Source organism: Trichosurus vulpecula, chromosome 1 (assembly GCF_011100635.1).
Source record: "Trichosurus vulpecula isolate mTriVul1 chromosome 1, mTriVul1.pri, whole genome shotgun sequence".
NCBI classification, from domain to species: domain Eukaryota; kingdom Metazoa; phylum Chordata; class Mammalia; order Diprotodontia; family Phalangeridae; genus Trichosurus; species Trichosurus vulpecula.
This window is the reverse complement of record NC_050573.1, coordinates 236,559,051-236,577,393: the sequence shown is the minus strand read 5'-3', so window position 1 is coordinate 236,577,393 and position 18,343 is coordinate 236,559,051. Positions and strand designations below refer to the sequence as shown.

General features: G+C 38.4%; 1 protein-coding gene across 1 annotated transcript in view; it reads left to right on the top strand.

The window, feature by feature from the left end:
• Positions 1–17,688, top strand: part of LOC118856125 (myosin regulatory light chain 12B) — a 29,186-nt gene extending 11,498 nt beyond the window's left edge. Inside the window, exons 2-4 of the mRNA XM_036766227.1 lie at positions 1,642–1,840; positions 5,699–5,860; positions 16,998–17,688. Of these exons, the coding sequence (XP_036622122.1) occupies positions 1,657–1,840; positions 5,699–5,860; positions 16,998–17,170 (519 nt within the window). The 5' untranslated portion in view covers positions 1,642–1,656 and the 3' untranslated portion in view covers positions 17,171–17,688. The remainder of the gene's footprint in view (positions 1–1,641; positions 1,841–5,698; positions 5,861–16,997) is intronic.
• Positions 17,689–18,343: the final 655 nt, after the last annotated feature.

The window sequence follows — 18,343 nt, the reverse complement described above, 5'->3', positions numbered from 1 at the left end:
TGAACCCAGGTTTTCCTGGGTCTGAGGCAGGCTCTCTATCCATTGGGCCAGGCTGCCTCTCAGCCCTGTAATACCGTAAGTCAAATTGAGTGACTCTCATCTAACCTCAGCTGTAATAATTACATGTGATAAAAAACTGTTGTGACATTGGTATTATTCCATGATGTTATCATTAAGAAGTTGTTTATAGTTTATGATTTTTAGATCATTTAATTGAAAAGAATGGAAAACCTTTGTTTGCAGGGTTTTTTTTTTTTAAGTTAAGTTATACTATATCAAATTTCCATAGGAATAATAAGTTTTTGGAGCTGGGTGGGGCCTAGGGAATGTTACTGCTGTGAATGCTAGGGATTTGTGCAGGAGCAAGGAGAGGCACAGTCTAAATGAGACAGGGTCTCTGCTCTCCTGGATATATAATAAAGTCTCTGTTTCACAGATAAGGAGTCAGGCCCAAAGAAGGTAAGTTGTTTGCCTGATGATAGCTACAAGCATTTATTAAGCATTTACTATGTGCTGGCCCTGTACTAAGTGCTGGGGATAGAAAGAAAAGCAAAAAATAGTCCCTGCCCTCATGGGATAGGAATTGGGGAAAGAACATGTGGATAACAAGGTACATACAAGGTATATAAAAAGTAGATGGAACAGTAATCTGAAATGGGAGTTGTTAGCATCTGGGGAGACCAGGAAAGGCCCATTGAACTGAATCTTATAGGTGAAGGTGAGGGAGCGGAGCATTTAGGGCATAAAGTACAACCAGTGCAAAGGCCAGGAAAAGAGAAATGGAGGAATTGCAAGTAGGGCAGTATAGCTGCATCATAAAGCTCATGTAGGAGCAAGAGTAAAATAAAATATAGGAAGGGGCCAGTTATAAAGACCTGAAGATGCAAGAGCAGTGGGTAAGAAATAGGAAACCACTGAAACTCACTAGAGGAATGACATAGGCAGACCAGCACTTAAGGAAAATCACCTTGTCAGCCCGCTCTCTGAAAGATGGATTGGTTTGGAGAGACTTGAGACAGGAAGACCAATTAAAAAGCATTTGCAGTAGTCAAGATAAGTGGTGATGAGGGCATGAACTAAGGTTGTGGCTCTGTGAGGGGAAAGAAGGGAAAATATATGAGGGATGTTGTGAAGGTAGAAACAAAAAGATTTGGCAATAGATTGGATATGTGGGGTGAGTGAGAGTTAAGGAGTTCGAACATGACACTGAGGTTGTTAACATAGGTAATTGGGGGGTTGGTAGTGACCTTGATGGTAATAGGGAAATTCAGAGGGTCGTAGATCTTGTTAGATTTCATGTACTTTCTTCTAGAACATTCTACCTCTAGGGTATGACCTATGATATGATCAACTCTATACAATAAGTCATGATGGGATTACGCTGAATTTTTGAAATGATTTCATACTTACTAAAATTTCATCCAGCATAAGTTAAAAGAAGAAGAAATAAAAACATCTATTTCTTAATCTTAAATTGTATGTATTTCTTTGGAGTTACTTTATTTTCTTCTTACAGTTATGGTTTATTTTATAATTACTTTTACCTAGTATAAATAGCAACTCTTCAATGAGGTTTTTCTGTTCACTAATTTTAGATGCACTAAATTTTGTTTTAGTCAATAATTTTTCTTTCCCTTCTAGAATCAACTATCCAACATGTCGAGCAAAAAGGCAAAGACGAAGACCACAAAGAAGCGTCCTCAACGAGCAACTTCCAATGTATTTGCTATGTTTGACCAGTCACAGATTCAAGAATTCAAGGAGGCTTTTAACATGATTGATCAGAACAGAGATGGTTTCATCGACAAAGAAGATTTGCATGATATGCTTGCTTCCTTAGGTAAATTTTAGGATCTCTTTTTTTTTTTTCTGAAAAAAAATTATCTTGTGAATCAGGGAGATCACAAGAGTACTCCCCTTAACCAGGTTAAATGTAGATGCTTGTAATTGCTAATTTATGATGACCTAACTGAGAACAGAACAATAAGAGAGGCTAGAGAACATAGAAATATTGAATCTTTGAGTTGGAATGGACCTCAGAAGTCATTAAGTCCAACCTCCTCATTTTAAAGATGATGAAATAGAATCCAGGAAATTAAAAGACTTATCTAAGATCACATGGATAATGTTAGAGCCAGCGTTAAAATTCAGAGTCCAGTGCTTTCTACTATACCATGATAAGGAAAAGCAATGAAAGCAGGTAACTCTAAGTTCATAGGGGAAAGGATTGAATTAATTCAGCAGGAACTAACAACTATTTGAGAAATTGAATCTGGCTTAAGCCTAATGCAAACAGATTTCTAGGTGTGGAAATAAGAATGATTTCATACCTAGACTTGAGCGGCAGAAGAGCAGGGCAAATGTGAAAAGGCCACAGGAGTTCACCTAGCTCAGAGGTTCTTTTTGTGTGTGTCATAGATCCTTTTTATAGTCTGATTGAAGCCTCTGCACACCTTAGAATAATGTTTTAAATAAATATGTAGGATTGCAAAAGAAACATTGTATTAAAATAGTTTTCACAGTACTTAATTTAAAAAAAAAATTCATAGATCCTAACTTAAGAGCCACTGAGCTAGATAGAAGGGACTAAATTAAGGCAAAGAGTAGTAGGTTGGTAACCTAGCTTAAGAAAAGCAAGGAATGAAGCAGGATCTAGTTATTCTAGTACCTAGTCAGAGACTGGGCATTAAAGGGTCAAGATTTATACGACATAAGTAACAGGTAAGGGAAGTATCAGCAAGACTGGAGTTTGATGCTAATCCTAATGCTATATGATTCAGAGTTATGGGTACTCCTCTCTTGCCCACAGCCAAAACTGGTGTCATCATATGGGCAAGTTTAAGCCCAGTCAAGTTGACAGCTGCATGGATGCAGAGGCAGGGTGCAGTTTCTGGGAGCAAGGCAGATTCTAACAGAAAGAACTGCTAGCTGGGCATGGAAGAGCAATTTAGATCAGAACCCTGGGCTTGTGCCAGGAGAACAAGGCATAGAGGATCTAATTTTTTGAAGGACAGAAAGGCAAAGCTTGGAGCTAGAAATGTGGTAGAGCACGAAAACGAGAAACCAGGATATGTTATTCTGGACTCTGTAGCTAATCCTGTATTCTGTATGTCTAATGAATTTTCCAGTAGAAAATAAACATACGGACAGACGTCAAGGGGATCGTGTAAATAACACTAGTCTGTTAAAAGCCTTATGTTTGTGTATTTAGGGGTTTTTGTTTGGTTTTTGTTGTTAAACAAACATAATAGTCAATGTTCATATCATAGTGCTAGTTCAATGTAATAATTTTTTGAATTCTAAATGGCTGGAAAATTCTAGTATTTTAGATGACTTGCTTCAGAAAAGAGGCGCTGAGGAGAGTTAAGGGGTAAGCCTGCATTTCCAAGGCTGACCTCTTCTAAAATAAAAAAAAGAATGCCTGTTTTATTTCTTAATGAGGATAAGACTAGGGCAGACTCAGCAAACTTTTCAGATGATTTATGTTATACAGTTTCATTTACTTCCATACCTAGCCTGAACACTTGGATCTCTATAAATGGAGGCTGTGGCATGACCCAAGAGGTACATGATCAGCTAGTCAAAGGGTGACTTGCACCCTTAAGTAGTAATGGCCTATGGGAAGAGCTTCCTTCTCATTTTTGTTTTAGACTGGAAGGAGTATCATAGTTATATATATATTTATAATTAGGGGTATTTGCTTAAAAAAAAAAAACTTGCTCCCAATAGAGATGTGCAATCAAAAAAGCTTGGAGATAACTGATCTAATAATGCCCACAGTCAGCCATCCCCACTATATGCCAACTACCTGCCACCCACAGGGTAGGTAAACCAGCTTTGCTGGTACTCAAAGGGAGAGACAAGAGGCAATATGTGCCTGGCAAGTCAAAACACTATTAATCATTTTCTCCTCCCAGATCCTGATGGAGACTGCCCAGGACCCTGAACCTAAGAGCCTTGGGGTTGACATTGTCCCCCCCAGCCACCAGACCTGCTTCTAGTTCAGCCCCAAAACCATCATCGAGGGTCCATTTGCATTGGCTGGCCAGTTGCCCCTAGTGGATGGGCAGATAGGCACAAGAAACCTAGAAGTAGCAGAACCCAGTAGATCATTGATTCTGCTCACAACCGCCCACCCTTACAGCCTTTATCTGGAAAGCACAGGACCCTCAACCCAAGAGCCTTTGGAAAAACATATATATGCTTTCTTCCAGCCCACTACACTCAGCGCTCATCCTGGAATCTAACCAGGAAAAGATGTAGAAAAAGATGTAGCCTTGCAACTACCTGCTGTTGCAAGACCCAGAAAAGAAAGTTCTTGGCACTATTGAATGCTTAGGCATCAGAAACTGATGATTTTATCAATGTGAAAATACATTTTAAAAGATACATTACCATCTATTTTGCTGCTGAACCCTGAGGACCATGGTACCTTTCCATATATGTTGTCTCCCCCATTAGAAGTTATCTTTTCTCCTTGTATCCCTAGCACTTAGCCCAGTGCTTTGCATGTAATAAACACTTAATAAATACTTTATTCTTTCATCAATCATCCCTTCTTTGCCTTATAGCTTTCATTTCTACCTCCCCGTTGCCTACTTTTCTTCTATAAAAATACTTGTCTCTCCTTAGTCTTTCAGACCTGCTACCCTCCCATATTTCTTCTTTTTACTGCCAAATTTCTAGAAAAAGTAATCTATGCTCACAGCCTTCATTTCCTTACTACCCAACTAATCCTTAACCCCTTGTGATAATGGCTTCTTTCCCTTCCACTCTATCTAAACTGCTTTCTCTAAGATTACTGGTAACCCTCCAGTTGCAAAATGAGTCCTCGGGTTTTGAACATTCTGAGAACTGAATCACTTTTTGCTTTCAACATTGCATTCATAGCGTCAAGGGACTCCTATCTCAAGTGGTGGTTGATGAGACAGAAGCCTCCTTTTATCTCCAGAGCCAGAGCAGGAAAGGTTCCTCAAAACTATGTGACTTGAAGAGAGAGATCCCACTTGGAACTCAAAATGCATTTTCCCATAGAAATAATGAGAAACTAAAATATGATCATATTATTCAGACCCTTTTATGGGTGAAACTAAGAATCTAAACAGTACTTTTAATCTTTTTGCCTGAGAAAATGTGTTTTCTAGTAATTGATTTATTAGCAAACTTGGAAAACAATCCATTTGTAAGGTGGAGAGTAACCATATAAAATAATGATAGTAACTTACATAATATTTTATGGTTACAGAGCACTTAAACATGCATCATCTCACTTGATCTTTCCAACAACTTTATAAAGTAAATTGTGCCAGTAATATTCTCCCTAATTTAGAGATGAAGGAGCTCATCCCCAGAGAGAGATTTGTGACTTTCTAGGGTCAAATGGTCAATCAGTGATAGAGCTGAGACTGGAACTCAGATTTTCTGATTCTCAAACCAATTATTTTCCTACTACTTTACCTTCCATATGCAAATGGGTATACAGCAATTCTAGATTTAAACATGCTCTCTTGTTGGTGGCTACTATTGTTTTTTTACTCAAAGTAACTTTTGGTTTAATCTACATTCTAAGCTTTAATGTTACAATATTGCATATTGAGTAATAATTAGTATGTAGTAAGGTAATGATTATTATTATTATACTAGAAATAACTGCATCACAGTTATCAACCTTAAATTTTTTTCATGTGAATTCTTTTAGGGAAGAATCCAACTGATGCATACCTAGATGCTATGATGAATGAGGCTCCAGGTCCAATAAACTTCACCATGTTTCTTACTATGTTTGGTGAGAAATTAAATGGAACAGATCCAGAAGATGTGATTCGAAATGCTTTTGCTTGCTTTGATGAAGAAGCAACAGGTGGGTGCTAATCTTGAAATAGTATCACATAGTTTTCAAATCAGCTGCAAAATTAAGATGTGTCTAGCTAACTATGTTAGTATGAAGTTTACCTAGATCTTCGAGTACAGTAAAACTAAAGATTCTCGTCACAGAAGTAGCCTTCTCAGATAGTTAATAGCAGGAATTAAAATCTTTGATTTTGTAAAACTTGTCAAAAAGATATTTTTAACTCTTCGTTCACATCCATATCTGTTATTTTATTGATACAGGTACAACTTCCACCAATACAGAGTGTAACACCTCTTACAATTTAGTAGATAGTCTTGGAGAGTTAATGGTGCCCCAGAAAAAATCACTACTCTGATGCTAGTCTGGTGATGAGCCTCTGATTAATGACAGTTTCTCCTGGGGTTTTATCTAATTCTGCCTCTTGTTGACCTCATTAGCTCCCATAGGCGTCATTGTTTTCTCTGTGCCAATGACTCACAGAACTATGCAGTGTATTCCAAGCATTAATAGCTTAAAAGTGTAATAAGACTTTTGAAACACCTGTATATCCAAGCCTACCCTCTCCCCTGAGCTCTAGTCCCTCATCACCAGCTGCCTAGTGGACCTTTCAAACTAGATATCCCATAGGTATCACAGATGTATCTGAAAAGAACTCTATCTTTCTCAAATCCACTCCCTTTTGTGAAGTTCTTATTTTTAGTTGAGAACACCACCATCTTTTTAATCCTTGAAGTTTACGACCTTGGAGCCAACCTAACTCCACAGTCTCTCTTATCCCATGTATCTAGCCACTCACCAAGTCTTGGCTTTTCTGCTTCTGCGACATCTCTCCCTATTTGGCTTCTCCTCACACGAACACCACCCTAGTGCAGATTAGCTTCCTAATCTCTCTGTCTTTTGGTTCTTCCCACTCCATCACCCATGTAGCTGCCAAAGTGATACTCCTAAAGCACAGGTCTCACCATGTCACTCTTCTACTCAGTAAAGTCCACTGGCCTATCTGCCCATCCACTAGTGGCAACTGGCCAGCCGATGCCCATGGACCCTCACTGATGGTTTTGGGACTGAACTAGAAGCAGGTCTGGTGGTTGGGGGGGACAATGTCAGTCCCAAGGCTCTTAGATTCAGGGTCCTGGATGGTCTCCATCAGGATCTGGGAGGAGAAAATGATCAATAGTGTTTTGACTTGCCAGGCACATATTGCCTCCTGTCTCTTCCTTTGAGTTGCCAGCAAAGCTGGTTTACCTACCCTGTGGGTGGCAGGTAGTTTGCATATAGTGCGGATGGCTGACTGTGGGCATTATTTAGATCAGTGATCTCCAAACTTTTTTGATTGCACATCTCTGTTGGGAAAAAGTTTTTTTGTAAGCAGATACCCCTAATTATAAATATATTTTTAGGATCAAATACAAACTCTTCTCTTAGACATTTAAAACCCTTTACAACATTACCCCCAAACTACCTTTCCAGCTTTAATAGACTTTCCTTGCCCTCATGCACTCTGTGATCCAGTCACACCGGCCTTTTGGTTGTTCTTTACACACAACATTACATTTCTTTGCCTTTGATTGGGTGTCCCCCATGGTTTCTATATACTCATTTGTACATGTTGCCTTTACCTTCAGAGCATAAGTTCCTTGAGGTCCAGGACCGTTTCATTTTCATTTTTGTATTCCTAGCTGCCTAGCACAGTGCCTGGAACATAGTAGGTGCTTAATAAATGCTTGTTGATTGTTGGTTGATTGAATGGTCTTTGGACTATAGACAGGTATCAGTTGGCCCATGCTGGAAGCCTTTCAAATTTAGAAGGAATTGCTAAAAATTATCCTTTTTCTGGCATAGCTTCTGGGAACCCAGAGTCACTAATGCCACAAGGAGGGATCAGGAGAGACCTTAATGAATTCCTTATTAAAAGTTACATAAGATCCTATTTAGCATAAAACAGAGAATTGTTGAACTGAGTAAACTTCATGAGTCTGGTCCCTGTCTGTCCATATTTTTAGTTGTAGTCCCCTCTCATCTAAACATAACTTCTGTTTTCTCCTTTCTGCCTTTGTTTAAGCTGTTATCTCTCAACCACTCTCCTCTTTATTTTCCATCTTCTCCAGGTGAAGAACTGTTGTATGATTTTTAGGCAGGCATTTAATAAGCCCTTCTATGTTCTCTGTACTTTGCTAAGTTCTAGGGATAAAAAAATAAAAATGAAACAGTCCCCTTTCAGAAAACTTACATACTATCAAGGAAGATGTAAGTATATGCAAAAAATAAATATGAGGTAATTTTACAAGGGAAACCACTCGCAGCTGGGAGGATTCCTGAAAAGCCTCATACAGAAGGTAATGTATAAGCTGAATTTTAAAGGAAGCAAGGGATTCTGAGAAGTAGATATGGGGAGAGTATGTAGTCCAGGCAGAGGGACAACTAATGCAGAGTCACAGAGGTAGGAGAACAAATGTTATGAAAGGCTTGTTTGGTCAGACCATAGAGTATGTAAAAGAGGAGTATCACATAGACTGCAAAGTGGCTCAGAGCCAGCTGGGAAGGGCTTCAACTGTTAAACAGAGGAGTTTGTATTTGATCCTAAAAATAATAGGGGAAAGCTGGAGTTTGGTAAGCAGGGAAATGATGTAGTTAGACTTTTGTTTAGGAAGATCACTTTGATAGCCATGTGGGAGATGGATTGGAGAGGGGAGAGACTTGAAGCAGAGACGCTTACATTACATTATGGGGCATTACGGGAGTTTAGGTATCAAGTGAATAAAGCCTGTACTAAGGTGTAGTCTTGTGAATAGCAAAAGGGAGATGAATCTGAGAGATGTGGAAGTAAAATGGGCAAGATTTGGCAACTGATTGGATATATGAGGTGATTGAGAGTGAGGAGTAGAGGTTGGCACAGTGGGTATGATCTAAGTGACTGGAAGGATGGTAGTTTCCTTGCCAAAAATAAGAAAAGTCAGAAGTGGGTTTGAAGGGGGGAAGATAAAGTTCTTTTTTTAAAATCATCTTTAGTTTAGGATGCCTATGGAGCATCCAGTTTGAAATATCCAAAAGGCAGCTGGTGATGGACTGGAGTTCAGGGTTTTATGAGATGTGTGTGTGTGTGTGTGTATAGGTAGATATAGATATGGATATAGGGAGATGACAGAGAGAGAGAGAGTTCTGTGAGTCATTGCATAGAGATGATAACTAAACCAACAGTAACTAATGAGATCACCAAGAATGAGCGTATAGATTGAAGAAAGGAGGCTCCAGGACAGAGTGTTGGGAACCAGTCAGTCAGCAGTCATCAAGCATTTATTAAGCACATTTAATGTGAGCCAGGTACTGTGTTAAGTGCTAGAGATAAAATGAAAGGTAAAACAGTACCTGTCCTTGAGCTTGCATTCTAATGGGGGAAACAACATATAAATATTGGGTACGTGCAAGGTAAATATAGAGTAAATGGAAGGCAATCTCAAGGTACCCAGTACCTTGGATTGGAAAAGGCCTCCTGCAGAAGATGGGACTTAAGCTGAATCTTAAAGGAGGCCAGAAAGCCTATGTGAGGAAGGAGGAAATTGCAGGCATGGGGAACAGCCAGTGAAAAGGCATGGATGGAGGCAGGAGATACAGAGTTGTGTTTGAGGAACAGCAAGAGGGTCTTTGTGGTTAGATTGTAGCGACAATGGAGGAGAGTGAGGGGTAACAAGACTGGAAATGCAGAAAAGGGCCAGATTAAGAGCTTAAAGTGCCAAAGAGGATTTTTATTTTTATTCTGGAGGTGATGGGAAGCCACTGGAGTTTATTGAGCCGGGAGGTGACATAGGGGCATGAGGTACATGATGATAAAAAACCATATGGGAAAAAGGTCAAGAAGTATGGTTCAGAAAAGATCATCAGATTTAGGATTTAAGAGATTATTGGTAATTTTAGAGAGAGCAGTTTAAGTTGCATTAGGTTAGAAGCCAGAGTGCAGAGAGTTTAGAAGAGTGGGAAAGGAGAGGTGATAAAGTGAATTAGCAAGTGTAAGCAAGTTTTTTCTAGGAGTGTGGCAGAGAAGGGGAGAAGATATAGGATCATAGGGTCTAGTTAAAGTTGTTTTTTAAGGATGGAGAAGACTTGGACATGTTTAAAGTCAGTAGGAAAAGAATCAGTAGATAGGGTGAAGTTAAAGATTAGAGAAAGAGTGGGGGTGATTGTCATTCTTCTAGAGAAAATGAAAGGATATGGGATCAAAGGCCTGTGTAGACAGTTGACTTTGGCAAAGGAAAAGGGTCACCTCACTATCAGAGATTTGAAAAGGAAGAGAGAGAGTTAAGGGTTAAAAAAGAGAGAAGAAAGTGCTCAAGTTAAATGCCAGTTTTCTTTGTTAAGTTAAAAACAAGTTCCATCTGCTGAGAATGCTGGGAGGATGAGGAGATGCAGGACACTTTGAGAAGAGAAGAGGAGGTTTGGAATAGCTTCTGTGAGTAGGGAGAGAGGAAAATAGGAAGGAATGAAAGAATTACCTTGTTCTGGTGAGGTGGCAAGTGAAAGTAATGAGAGTGTTGATGAATGACCAGGGACACACCATCTGGGAGAAAGCAAGTGTTGGATCCCACTAAATGGAAGGCATATGAGAGAGGAAGGATCCAGAATGAAGGCATGTTTGTTCATTATGGAACAGGAATTCCATTGGGTACAGTGGAGGGTGAGTGGAGTTGAAGTAGGGCATGAGTAATGTGGCATTGAGAGTGTGGATAAAAGAAAGAGTAATGGGTTTGGAGGTATTTTATTCCTAGGCTGCTATGATTCAGTAATGCAGGGATAAGAAGAGTAAGAATTAGTGCAAATTTGCTAGCCATGAGGTAGAAGTTATCCTCGCATGTGACTGCTCAGTCAGCTTTTCTGGATCTTCATCTCAGTCATACCCACTAATCATCTTGCACCCCTGGGTCTTCTCCTTCTATTCGTTTTTATGTGGCAATCTTATCAGGTCCCATGGATTCAATTATTTTCTCTGTGCTCATGATTCTCAAATCTGTTTACCCAGACCTAACCTCGCTGCTGACCTCCAGTCTTGTGTCTCCCGTTACCTATTGGCCATCTTGATCTGAAGGCCTCGTGGGAATGTTCAACTCAACGTGTTTAAAACTGAACCCATTATGTTTCCTCCCCAAACCTCCCCCTTCCTAACTTTCTGATTACTGTTGAGGTTATTACCAGTGACCCAGGCTCAAAAACCTAGGTGTCATCCTTTGTTCCTCACTATCTCTCACCCCTTCTCCTTCCCGTATTCAGTCTGTTGCTACACCCTGTTGATTTTATCTTTGTAATATCTCTTGAATATGCCCACGCCTCTCTTCTTACATGGCCACCACCCTGGTAAAAGCTGTCTTCGCATCATACCTGAACTAGATCAATAGCCTACTGATTTATTTCCCTGCCACAGGTCTCTTCTTACCCCAGTATAGTCTCCATTTAGCTTTCAAAGTGATCTTTCTAAAGTATAGGTCTTACCATGGCACCCTTCTCCCCAATCCCACTCCCCCACCCCATCAGTAACCTTCTATTTACTTCCAGTCAAATATAAAATCCTGTTTGGCATTCAAGCCTTTCATCACCTGTCCCCCTTTCTCAGTCTTCTTACATCCCCACATATTCTTTAATCCAGTAAAGAAGTCACTTCATCTCCCAATTCTGGGGATTTTCATTAACTGTCTTGGAATTCTCTCCCTCATCATCTCCACAGAGCTTCCTGGCTTCTCTGGCTTACTTCAAGTCCAAGCTAAAATCCCACTGTCTATAGGAAGCTTTTCCCCATTTGTCTTAATTCTGTTGCCTTCCATCCAATAATTATTTCCTATTTGTCCTGTATATAGCCTGTTTGTATATAGTTGTTTGCCTGTTATCTCCTGAGTTAGACTGTGAGCTTCTTGAGAACAAGGGCTGTATTTCACCTTTCTTTGTATTCCGCAGTGCTTACCACAGTGCCTGGCACATAGTGGGGGCTTAATAAATGTTTATTGATATGAAATACAATTTTTAAATTTCACTTTTTAATTTTAAAAGTTATTTTATTACCTCCCTGCTCTTCTTTCCTCTAAAAGAAAAACAAAGACCTTGTAACAAAGTCAAGCAAAAGAAATTCCCCAATTTGCCACATATAATAAAAACTATGTTTTCGTTGGACCCTGAATCCATCACCTTTTTTATCAGGAGAGATGAGTATCATGCCTCATCACCAGTCTTCTGGAATCATGGTTGATCTTTGTGTTGATCAGAATTCTTGAGGCTTTCAGAGTTGTTTATTTTTTATAATGTTGTTGTTATATTGTTCTTGTTCTCCTCACTTCAGTACTGTCATTACAAGTCTTCCCAAGTTTCACGGAAAGTGTCTCATTCTTTCTTCACAAGCATTCTTCACATGCACAGTAATATTCCATCATTTGTTTACTTTGATTTGTTGCTTCAACAATTTGGCTAGCAGCTGTTGTAGGGGTGAAAGACCAACACAAGCCCAACAACAAGAACGCTGCCAGCACAGGTTCTTTTGATCTGCTTTACTAAGGAAAGCAACGTTAAGGAGTTAACAATCTTATTTCAATCCAGCATATACATATATCATTCACTTAGTTCAGGGGAAAAAGCCAGCACCCTGAACTTCAGAGCAAACACAAACAAATTACAAACATACATCATAAACAGACCAAATACAATTCATAGTTACCAAGAAACCATCAACATCTGGGTTGACAAGCCTGGAAGCTCTTAGAGTGGCTGCCCAGAGTCCCATACCAACACTCCTCCAGGAGAGAGAGCCTCCAGCAAATAGCTCTGTTTTCTCTTTTTATACAGTCTTTGCACATCATGAAATGTCATCTGAGCTACCAAAACTTAGGCGCATACTATTGGCTCTGGTCTTAGCAACTCCCCTTAGGGCCCTGGGGGCTTCACGCCCACATCAGCTTAGCACCTAGTAATTAGGGCTTTGGGCTGCTGGTAATAGCATTTTACAGGAGGGTGGTGGCAGTGAAAGGTGAAAGAACAATATTTGTGAGATGTTAGTGGAGTTCTCTGCTTCAGTCCATCCTGCACATAAGCTACCAAAGTAATTTTCCTTAGAAATGTAGCTGACCGTTTGCTCTCCCACTTATATGCACTCCTGGAGTTCCCTTATTGTCTCTAGGTTCAAATAAAATCTTGTCTTTGTTCGGCTTTAAAGACCTTTCACAACTTGCCCACAACCTCTATTTAGGTTCATTGTATGTTAGTACCTTTCCAATTCTCTGGTCCATCACCACTGACACTATCTCTGCCTTTGCCCTGGCTGTTACTTATGCATGAAATTCACTTTCTCCTTATCTCTGACTCTTAGAACTTTTCTGAAGATACAGCTCAAGCGCCACTTTCTATAGATAGTTGACTTTCCTGATTCCGTTACTGCTGTTTCTCTAACTTGAATGTATTCTGCACATACTTATGTATGTGTGTGTTGTCTATCTCAATAAAATGTATGCTCTTTGAGAGTGTTTTTCATTTTTGTCTTTGTAAAGGGCCTGACACATGGTAGACATTTAATAAATGCTTGTTGATTGATTGAACATAGTAACTGATTTCCTGACAAGTTTCTTCTAACTTGCTCTGTGATATGACTTCATTATTTTTATTTATGGCCCCATTAATCCTGTTTCCTATCTTCATAACACTGAAGTTACCTTTGACTCCTCTTCCTCACCTCTTATAGTCAGTCTCCTCTTCATGAGTTCGTATCTACCCTCAGACACTTACTAGCTGTGTGAGACCTTTGGCAAAACATTCCAGTACCTTTGCCAAGAAAAGCCCAAATGAGGTCACAGAGAGTCAGACATGGCTGAAAAATGACTCAACAGCAGGTGGAACATCCATATGGAGATGGCCTATAGGTAGCTGGAGATGGAAATCTGGACCTCAGAGAAGTGGTCAGAACCCAATTTAAAATTTTGGAAATCATCTGCTTAAAAGGTGGCAGTTGAATCTATGGGAGTGAATGGAATTAGCAAGGGAGACAGCAAAGAGGGAAAGCATATAGGGTCGTGGACCATTCCTGGGGAATACTTGGAAAAGGAGTTTAGAAGAGAATGAGAAGTATCATCACAGGACATAGAGGAATGGTTAAGAAAGCACCAGAAGAATGTGATGTCTTTGAAGGTTAAAGAAGGAGAAAATGATGCAGCAGAAAATAAAAGATGGTAGCGCTCACTGTGTGTCACAGGCTGCAGAGAGGTGAAGGAGTATGAGGACTGAAAAAAGGCTTATTAGATTTGCCAATTAGCAAAAGTGAGGGGTCAGGTAAGTAAGCAGAGGTGTACGTATAAGAGGAAGTGAAAGCACTGGGTATAGATCACTGCTAAATCCCTTGGCAGAGTTAAGGGGAAAAGGGAAATACAAATATTGCTAAATGAGGTAAATGGGTCCCTTGAATAGGTAGGAGTTTTGAGAGTTGAGATTTTGTTGAATACAGTTTGCTCAGACAATTCTTGTTCTCTTAAACATATTAACATTCCATTTATGGTTTTATCTCCTAATCCAACAGCTTCTTTTATAATGCTAAACAAATCCCCAGGATTTGTGTCATTGAGCTTAATTCTTTTGGCTCTTTCCATTGGGAAACTGTTACTTCCAAAAGCAGATATTCTTTTTTTTTTTTCCTCTCTCCCCTTCTCTAGAGACTTAGGGTATTATTCAATTCTTCCCCTAACTTCCTGAGAAGCCCTCTTCCTTACCCAAATGATTGATTTTCAGTTTCCTGTTTCTTTGAATGTTTTATAGTTTTCAGTTTAACAAAAATTTTTAACAGTTCATCTCTCATGGAAGGAAAAAATGTTTATCTATTAAATTGAATATTTTTTTTCTTTTGATCTTTTAGTTATAGTTACAGCTATGATAGCCTATATTCCTTACCTTAGCAACTTCGCTGTAAATTTTTGCTGTGTATCTACACGGCAGATACTTTTCAAAGGCCCACGATAAAATTAGTTGCTAGCTGCTCCCCAAAGGGAAATACTTTTTGAAACAGCTCAGAATGCAGTAAAAGTGAGACTAAAAATCTTACCTATTTGTAGTAGTTAAATTTTTTTACACAATTTATATTATAGCTTTAAAAATTCATTATAACATTTGGAACAAATATAACATTCACTAGCTAATGTCCAAGATTAAGAGAAGTATTATTGCCTGATGAAAATAGTATTTTTGCTCCTTAGGTCACTGTAAAAGCTAAGAACTTTTATTTCAGATTATTGTAATACTTAGGTCTTTTTATTTTACTTGGTGCTCCTAAGAAAATGCCTGTCATAGTATATAATTACCTTTAATATCTTATTATTTACAAAATTTTTTTAATTGCTGCTATATTACATTCAGTTCCAAATATCCCTCCCTTCCTCTCCTGCCTAGTCCATTACTACATATAACAGACTATGTAGTATTCCATACCCATAGTCTTCCACCTCTACAGCAGTCAGGGAAGATGCACTCAACGTTACATGAAAGCAAAAGTAAATAAACCTAATTTACAACTTTAAAATACAATTCAGCACACATTTAAGTGCCTCCTGTGTACCAGGCACTATATAGAAAAAGTAATTTCTACACGTGTATCCGTAAAAGTTTATTTGTGTCGCCCCTTCTGTTTTTTGTTCATGTCAGTATTTATTTCAAAATTATAGATTTAGGATTAAAAGGTACCTTAGAAGCCATTGAGTCCAACAACAGCCATCTCCCCTCCTTATTTTACAGATGAGGAAACTGAGATACAGAGATAAAGTGCTTGCTTAGAGTCACAAAGCCAGTAATTGAGGTGGGATTTGGAGCTTAGTCTTCCTGACTCCCAGGTCTGATGCCCAGTGCACCAAACCAGTTTACTTCTCTATGTACATGCTTTTCTTTTTATGCAGTCATAGTGTTTGGTAGGTTCTGTTTTCTTCTCTTCTCATCCCTTCAGGTAGACCTTTGCAAGTTTCTTTATATTCTGCATATTTATCATTTTTAATGGCATTTAGTGTCCCTAAATGCCAGAATTTTGTCCAGTTGTTCACCAACCATTTTATAGTTTTTCAGTTTTTTGCACTTACAGATAGTGTTGATATGTTTGTATGGACAAATTTTTTCCCCTTTACAATAACTATTAAAGTATAATTCTAACAGTGAGATTATCAAATTAAAACCTTTTTATGACTCTTGTTGTATGCTGCCAGATTATCCTCTAAAAATTTGGTACCACTTTTGCAATTCTATATGCTTGTTTCTTTACAACTCTACCCACTTTGAGTTTTGCCACAAGTTATTTTTTGTCAGTTTAATTGGGAGTAAAGCAGGATCCCAGTTTCCATTTGCATTTCTCTGTAAGGTGATTGAAGATTTTTCAACGTTGTTTACAGTTGTGTACCCTTTTGAAAATTTTTTGTTCATGTTCTTTGACCAATGTTCAGTCCATTGGTGGTTGAGTTTTTCCCCTCAATTTTCGTGTCAGTTCCTTATAGATCAGTATTGAAATTTTAATCTTACTACAATCCATTATTTCACTAAAATTTTATCATAATTTCATTTAATTGTCACCCAAATGGAATGTTTTCAGACGATAAACATTAGTGAAAAAAATAGAAGTCATTGAATTATTTCTGCAGAGATATTAACTTCAGAGGCCCAAAATAAAGTGGAGAATTGAGGTAATTTCTTGCTTCAGTTCTCCATTTTATATTTGTAGATGACAGCCTTATTTGTAGCTATATCTAAGTTTCCTCTTTTAGTTTCCTTATCTGTAAATGATGGGGTTGGACTAGATCAGGGGTGGGGAACCTGCAGCCTTGAGGCCACATGTGGGCTTCTAGGTCCCTGGGTGTGGCCTTTTGATTGAGTCCAAGTTTTACTGAACAAATCTTTTTATTAAGGGGATTTATTCTGTGAAGTTTGGATTCAGTCAGAGGGCTGTACTTGAGGACCTAGAGGGCCACTTGTGGCTTTGAGGCTGCAGGTTCCTATCCCTGAACTAGATAATCTCTGAAATTCCCTTCCAGATTCAACCTAGTGATCCTGTGGGTATTTGAAATACTTTGTGACGTGTGCCCTAGTTTAAGAAATTGACAGCTTCAGGAAGATTCTGGAAAATACTTGCTCCCTCAAACTCAGTATTTTTCCTTCTTTGTAGGCACCATTCAGGAAGATTACCTGAGAGAGCTGCTGACAACAATGGGGGACCGATTTACAGATGAAGAAGTAGATGAGCTGTATAGAGAAGCACCTATTGACAAAAAGGGAAATTTCAATTATATTGAGTTCACACGCATCCTTAAACATGGAGCAAAAGACAAAGATGACTGAAAGGAATCTCATATCTGTCAGTTACTCCTATTTCATTTATGTTTCATTCCCAAGACTCCTTTTTTTTTTCCTGATAGATCCTGTTGCATACACTTAGCTTCACAGCTTTGGCTTTTCCTTATGTATTTATTCTAGGCCCTTCTACCATAATGTGTTTGTGTAATCAGACTGGAAATGGGGGTGATGTAAATTGTTTTGAAAAGAGTTTGAGAATTTAAAAAAAAAAATCAATGAATGTGAAAGCCCAGAAAAAAAGAATCTCAATATTTCTGGTTTTGCTGGATTTTTACATTTTTATAATATAAATGCTATTTTGAAATAAAGATTATGTCAATTCAAAGTAAAATATCATGGTGAGTTAAAGAGATGTGTGGGGGTTTGGGGAATTTTGGGGGGAGATTTTCAACTTTACATGGTTCAAATCACGTGGTTAAGCTGGTTTGCCAATGTGAATATTGAATAGTGTGTATCTGGACTTTAAATATTTAACATTAATGTGAAGTAAAAACTTATGCCTACTTGGACTTTTGTCATGCTTTTAGTAAGCTCAGAATTTTAGATTATTACCTAATTAGTTAAATTCTTCAGAAGGTGTTTTTTTACTTAATATTTTATCATTTAAGTTTAATCCTAGAACATGAGAAACATCTGGAGCTCACTCCATTTGCGTACAGGCCCTAGATGACTAAAATTCATATACGCTGAAATGAGAGCTCTTTCAGGCCAGTATGGCCAATCCTAATTCAAGTGAAGAATGTATAGGTCATTATTTATGATACCACTGATTTATTCTTAAATATTTAGGAGCTGAAACAGCTTCAGATTATCCCACGTTTGATTAGAAATAATATTGGCTAGATTATGGCAAGAAAAGTAAGCTGCTTTTTAAGTGGCCTCTAAGGTTCTGAAAGTATGAGTTGAAATAATGTTATTTAAGGGGAAAACTGGAAAATCAAGACCAAAGAACTTGATTACTGACATTACTAACACCAAATAACCCTTGTGATATAATGAATTAAATTTTATTAACATTTCCTTATGAACTTGCAATCAGTACTGCTCAGCTTTCTCAGAGGATTATTTTATGTTTTAATTATGGGTATACACGATGCAACTGATAAATTAGATGTTGTTAAAGTAATTGCATTTATTCAAGGGAAGGGGCATCACACA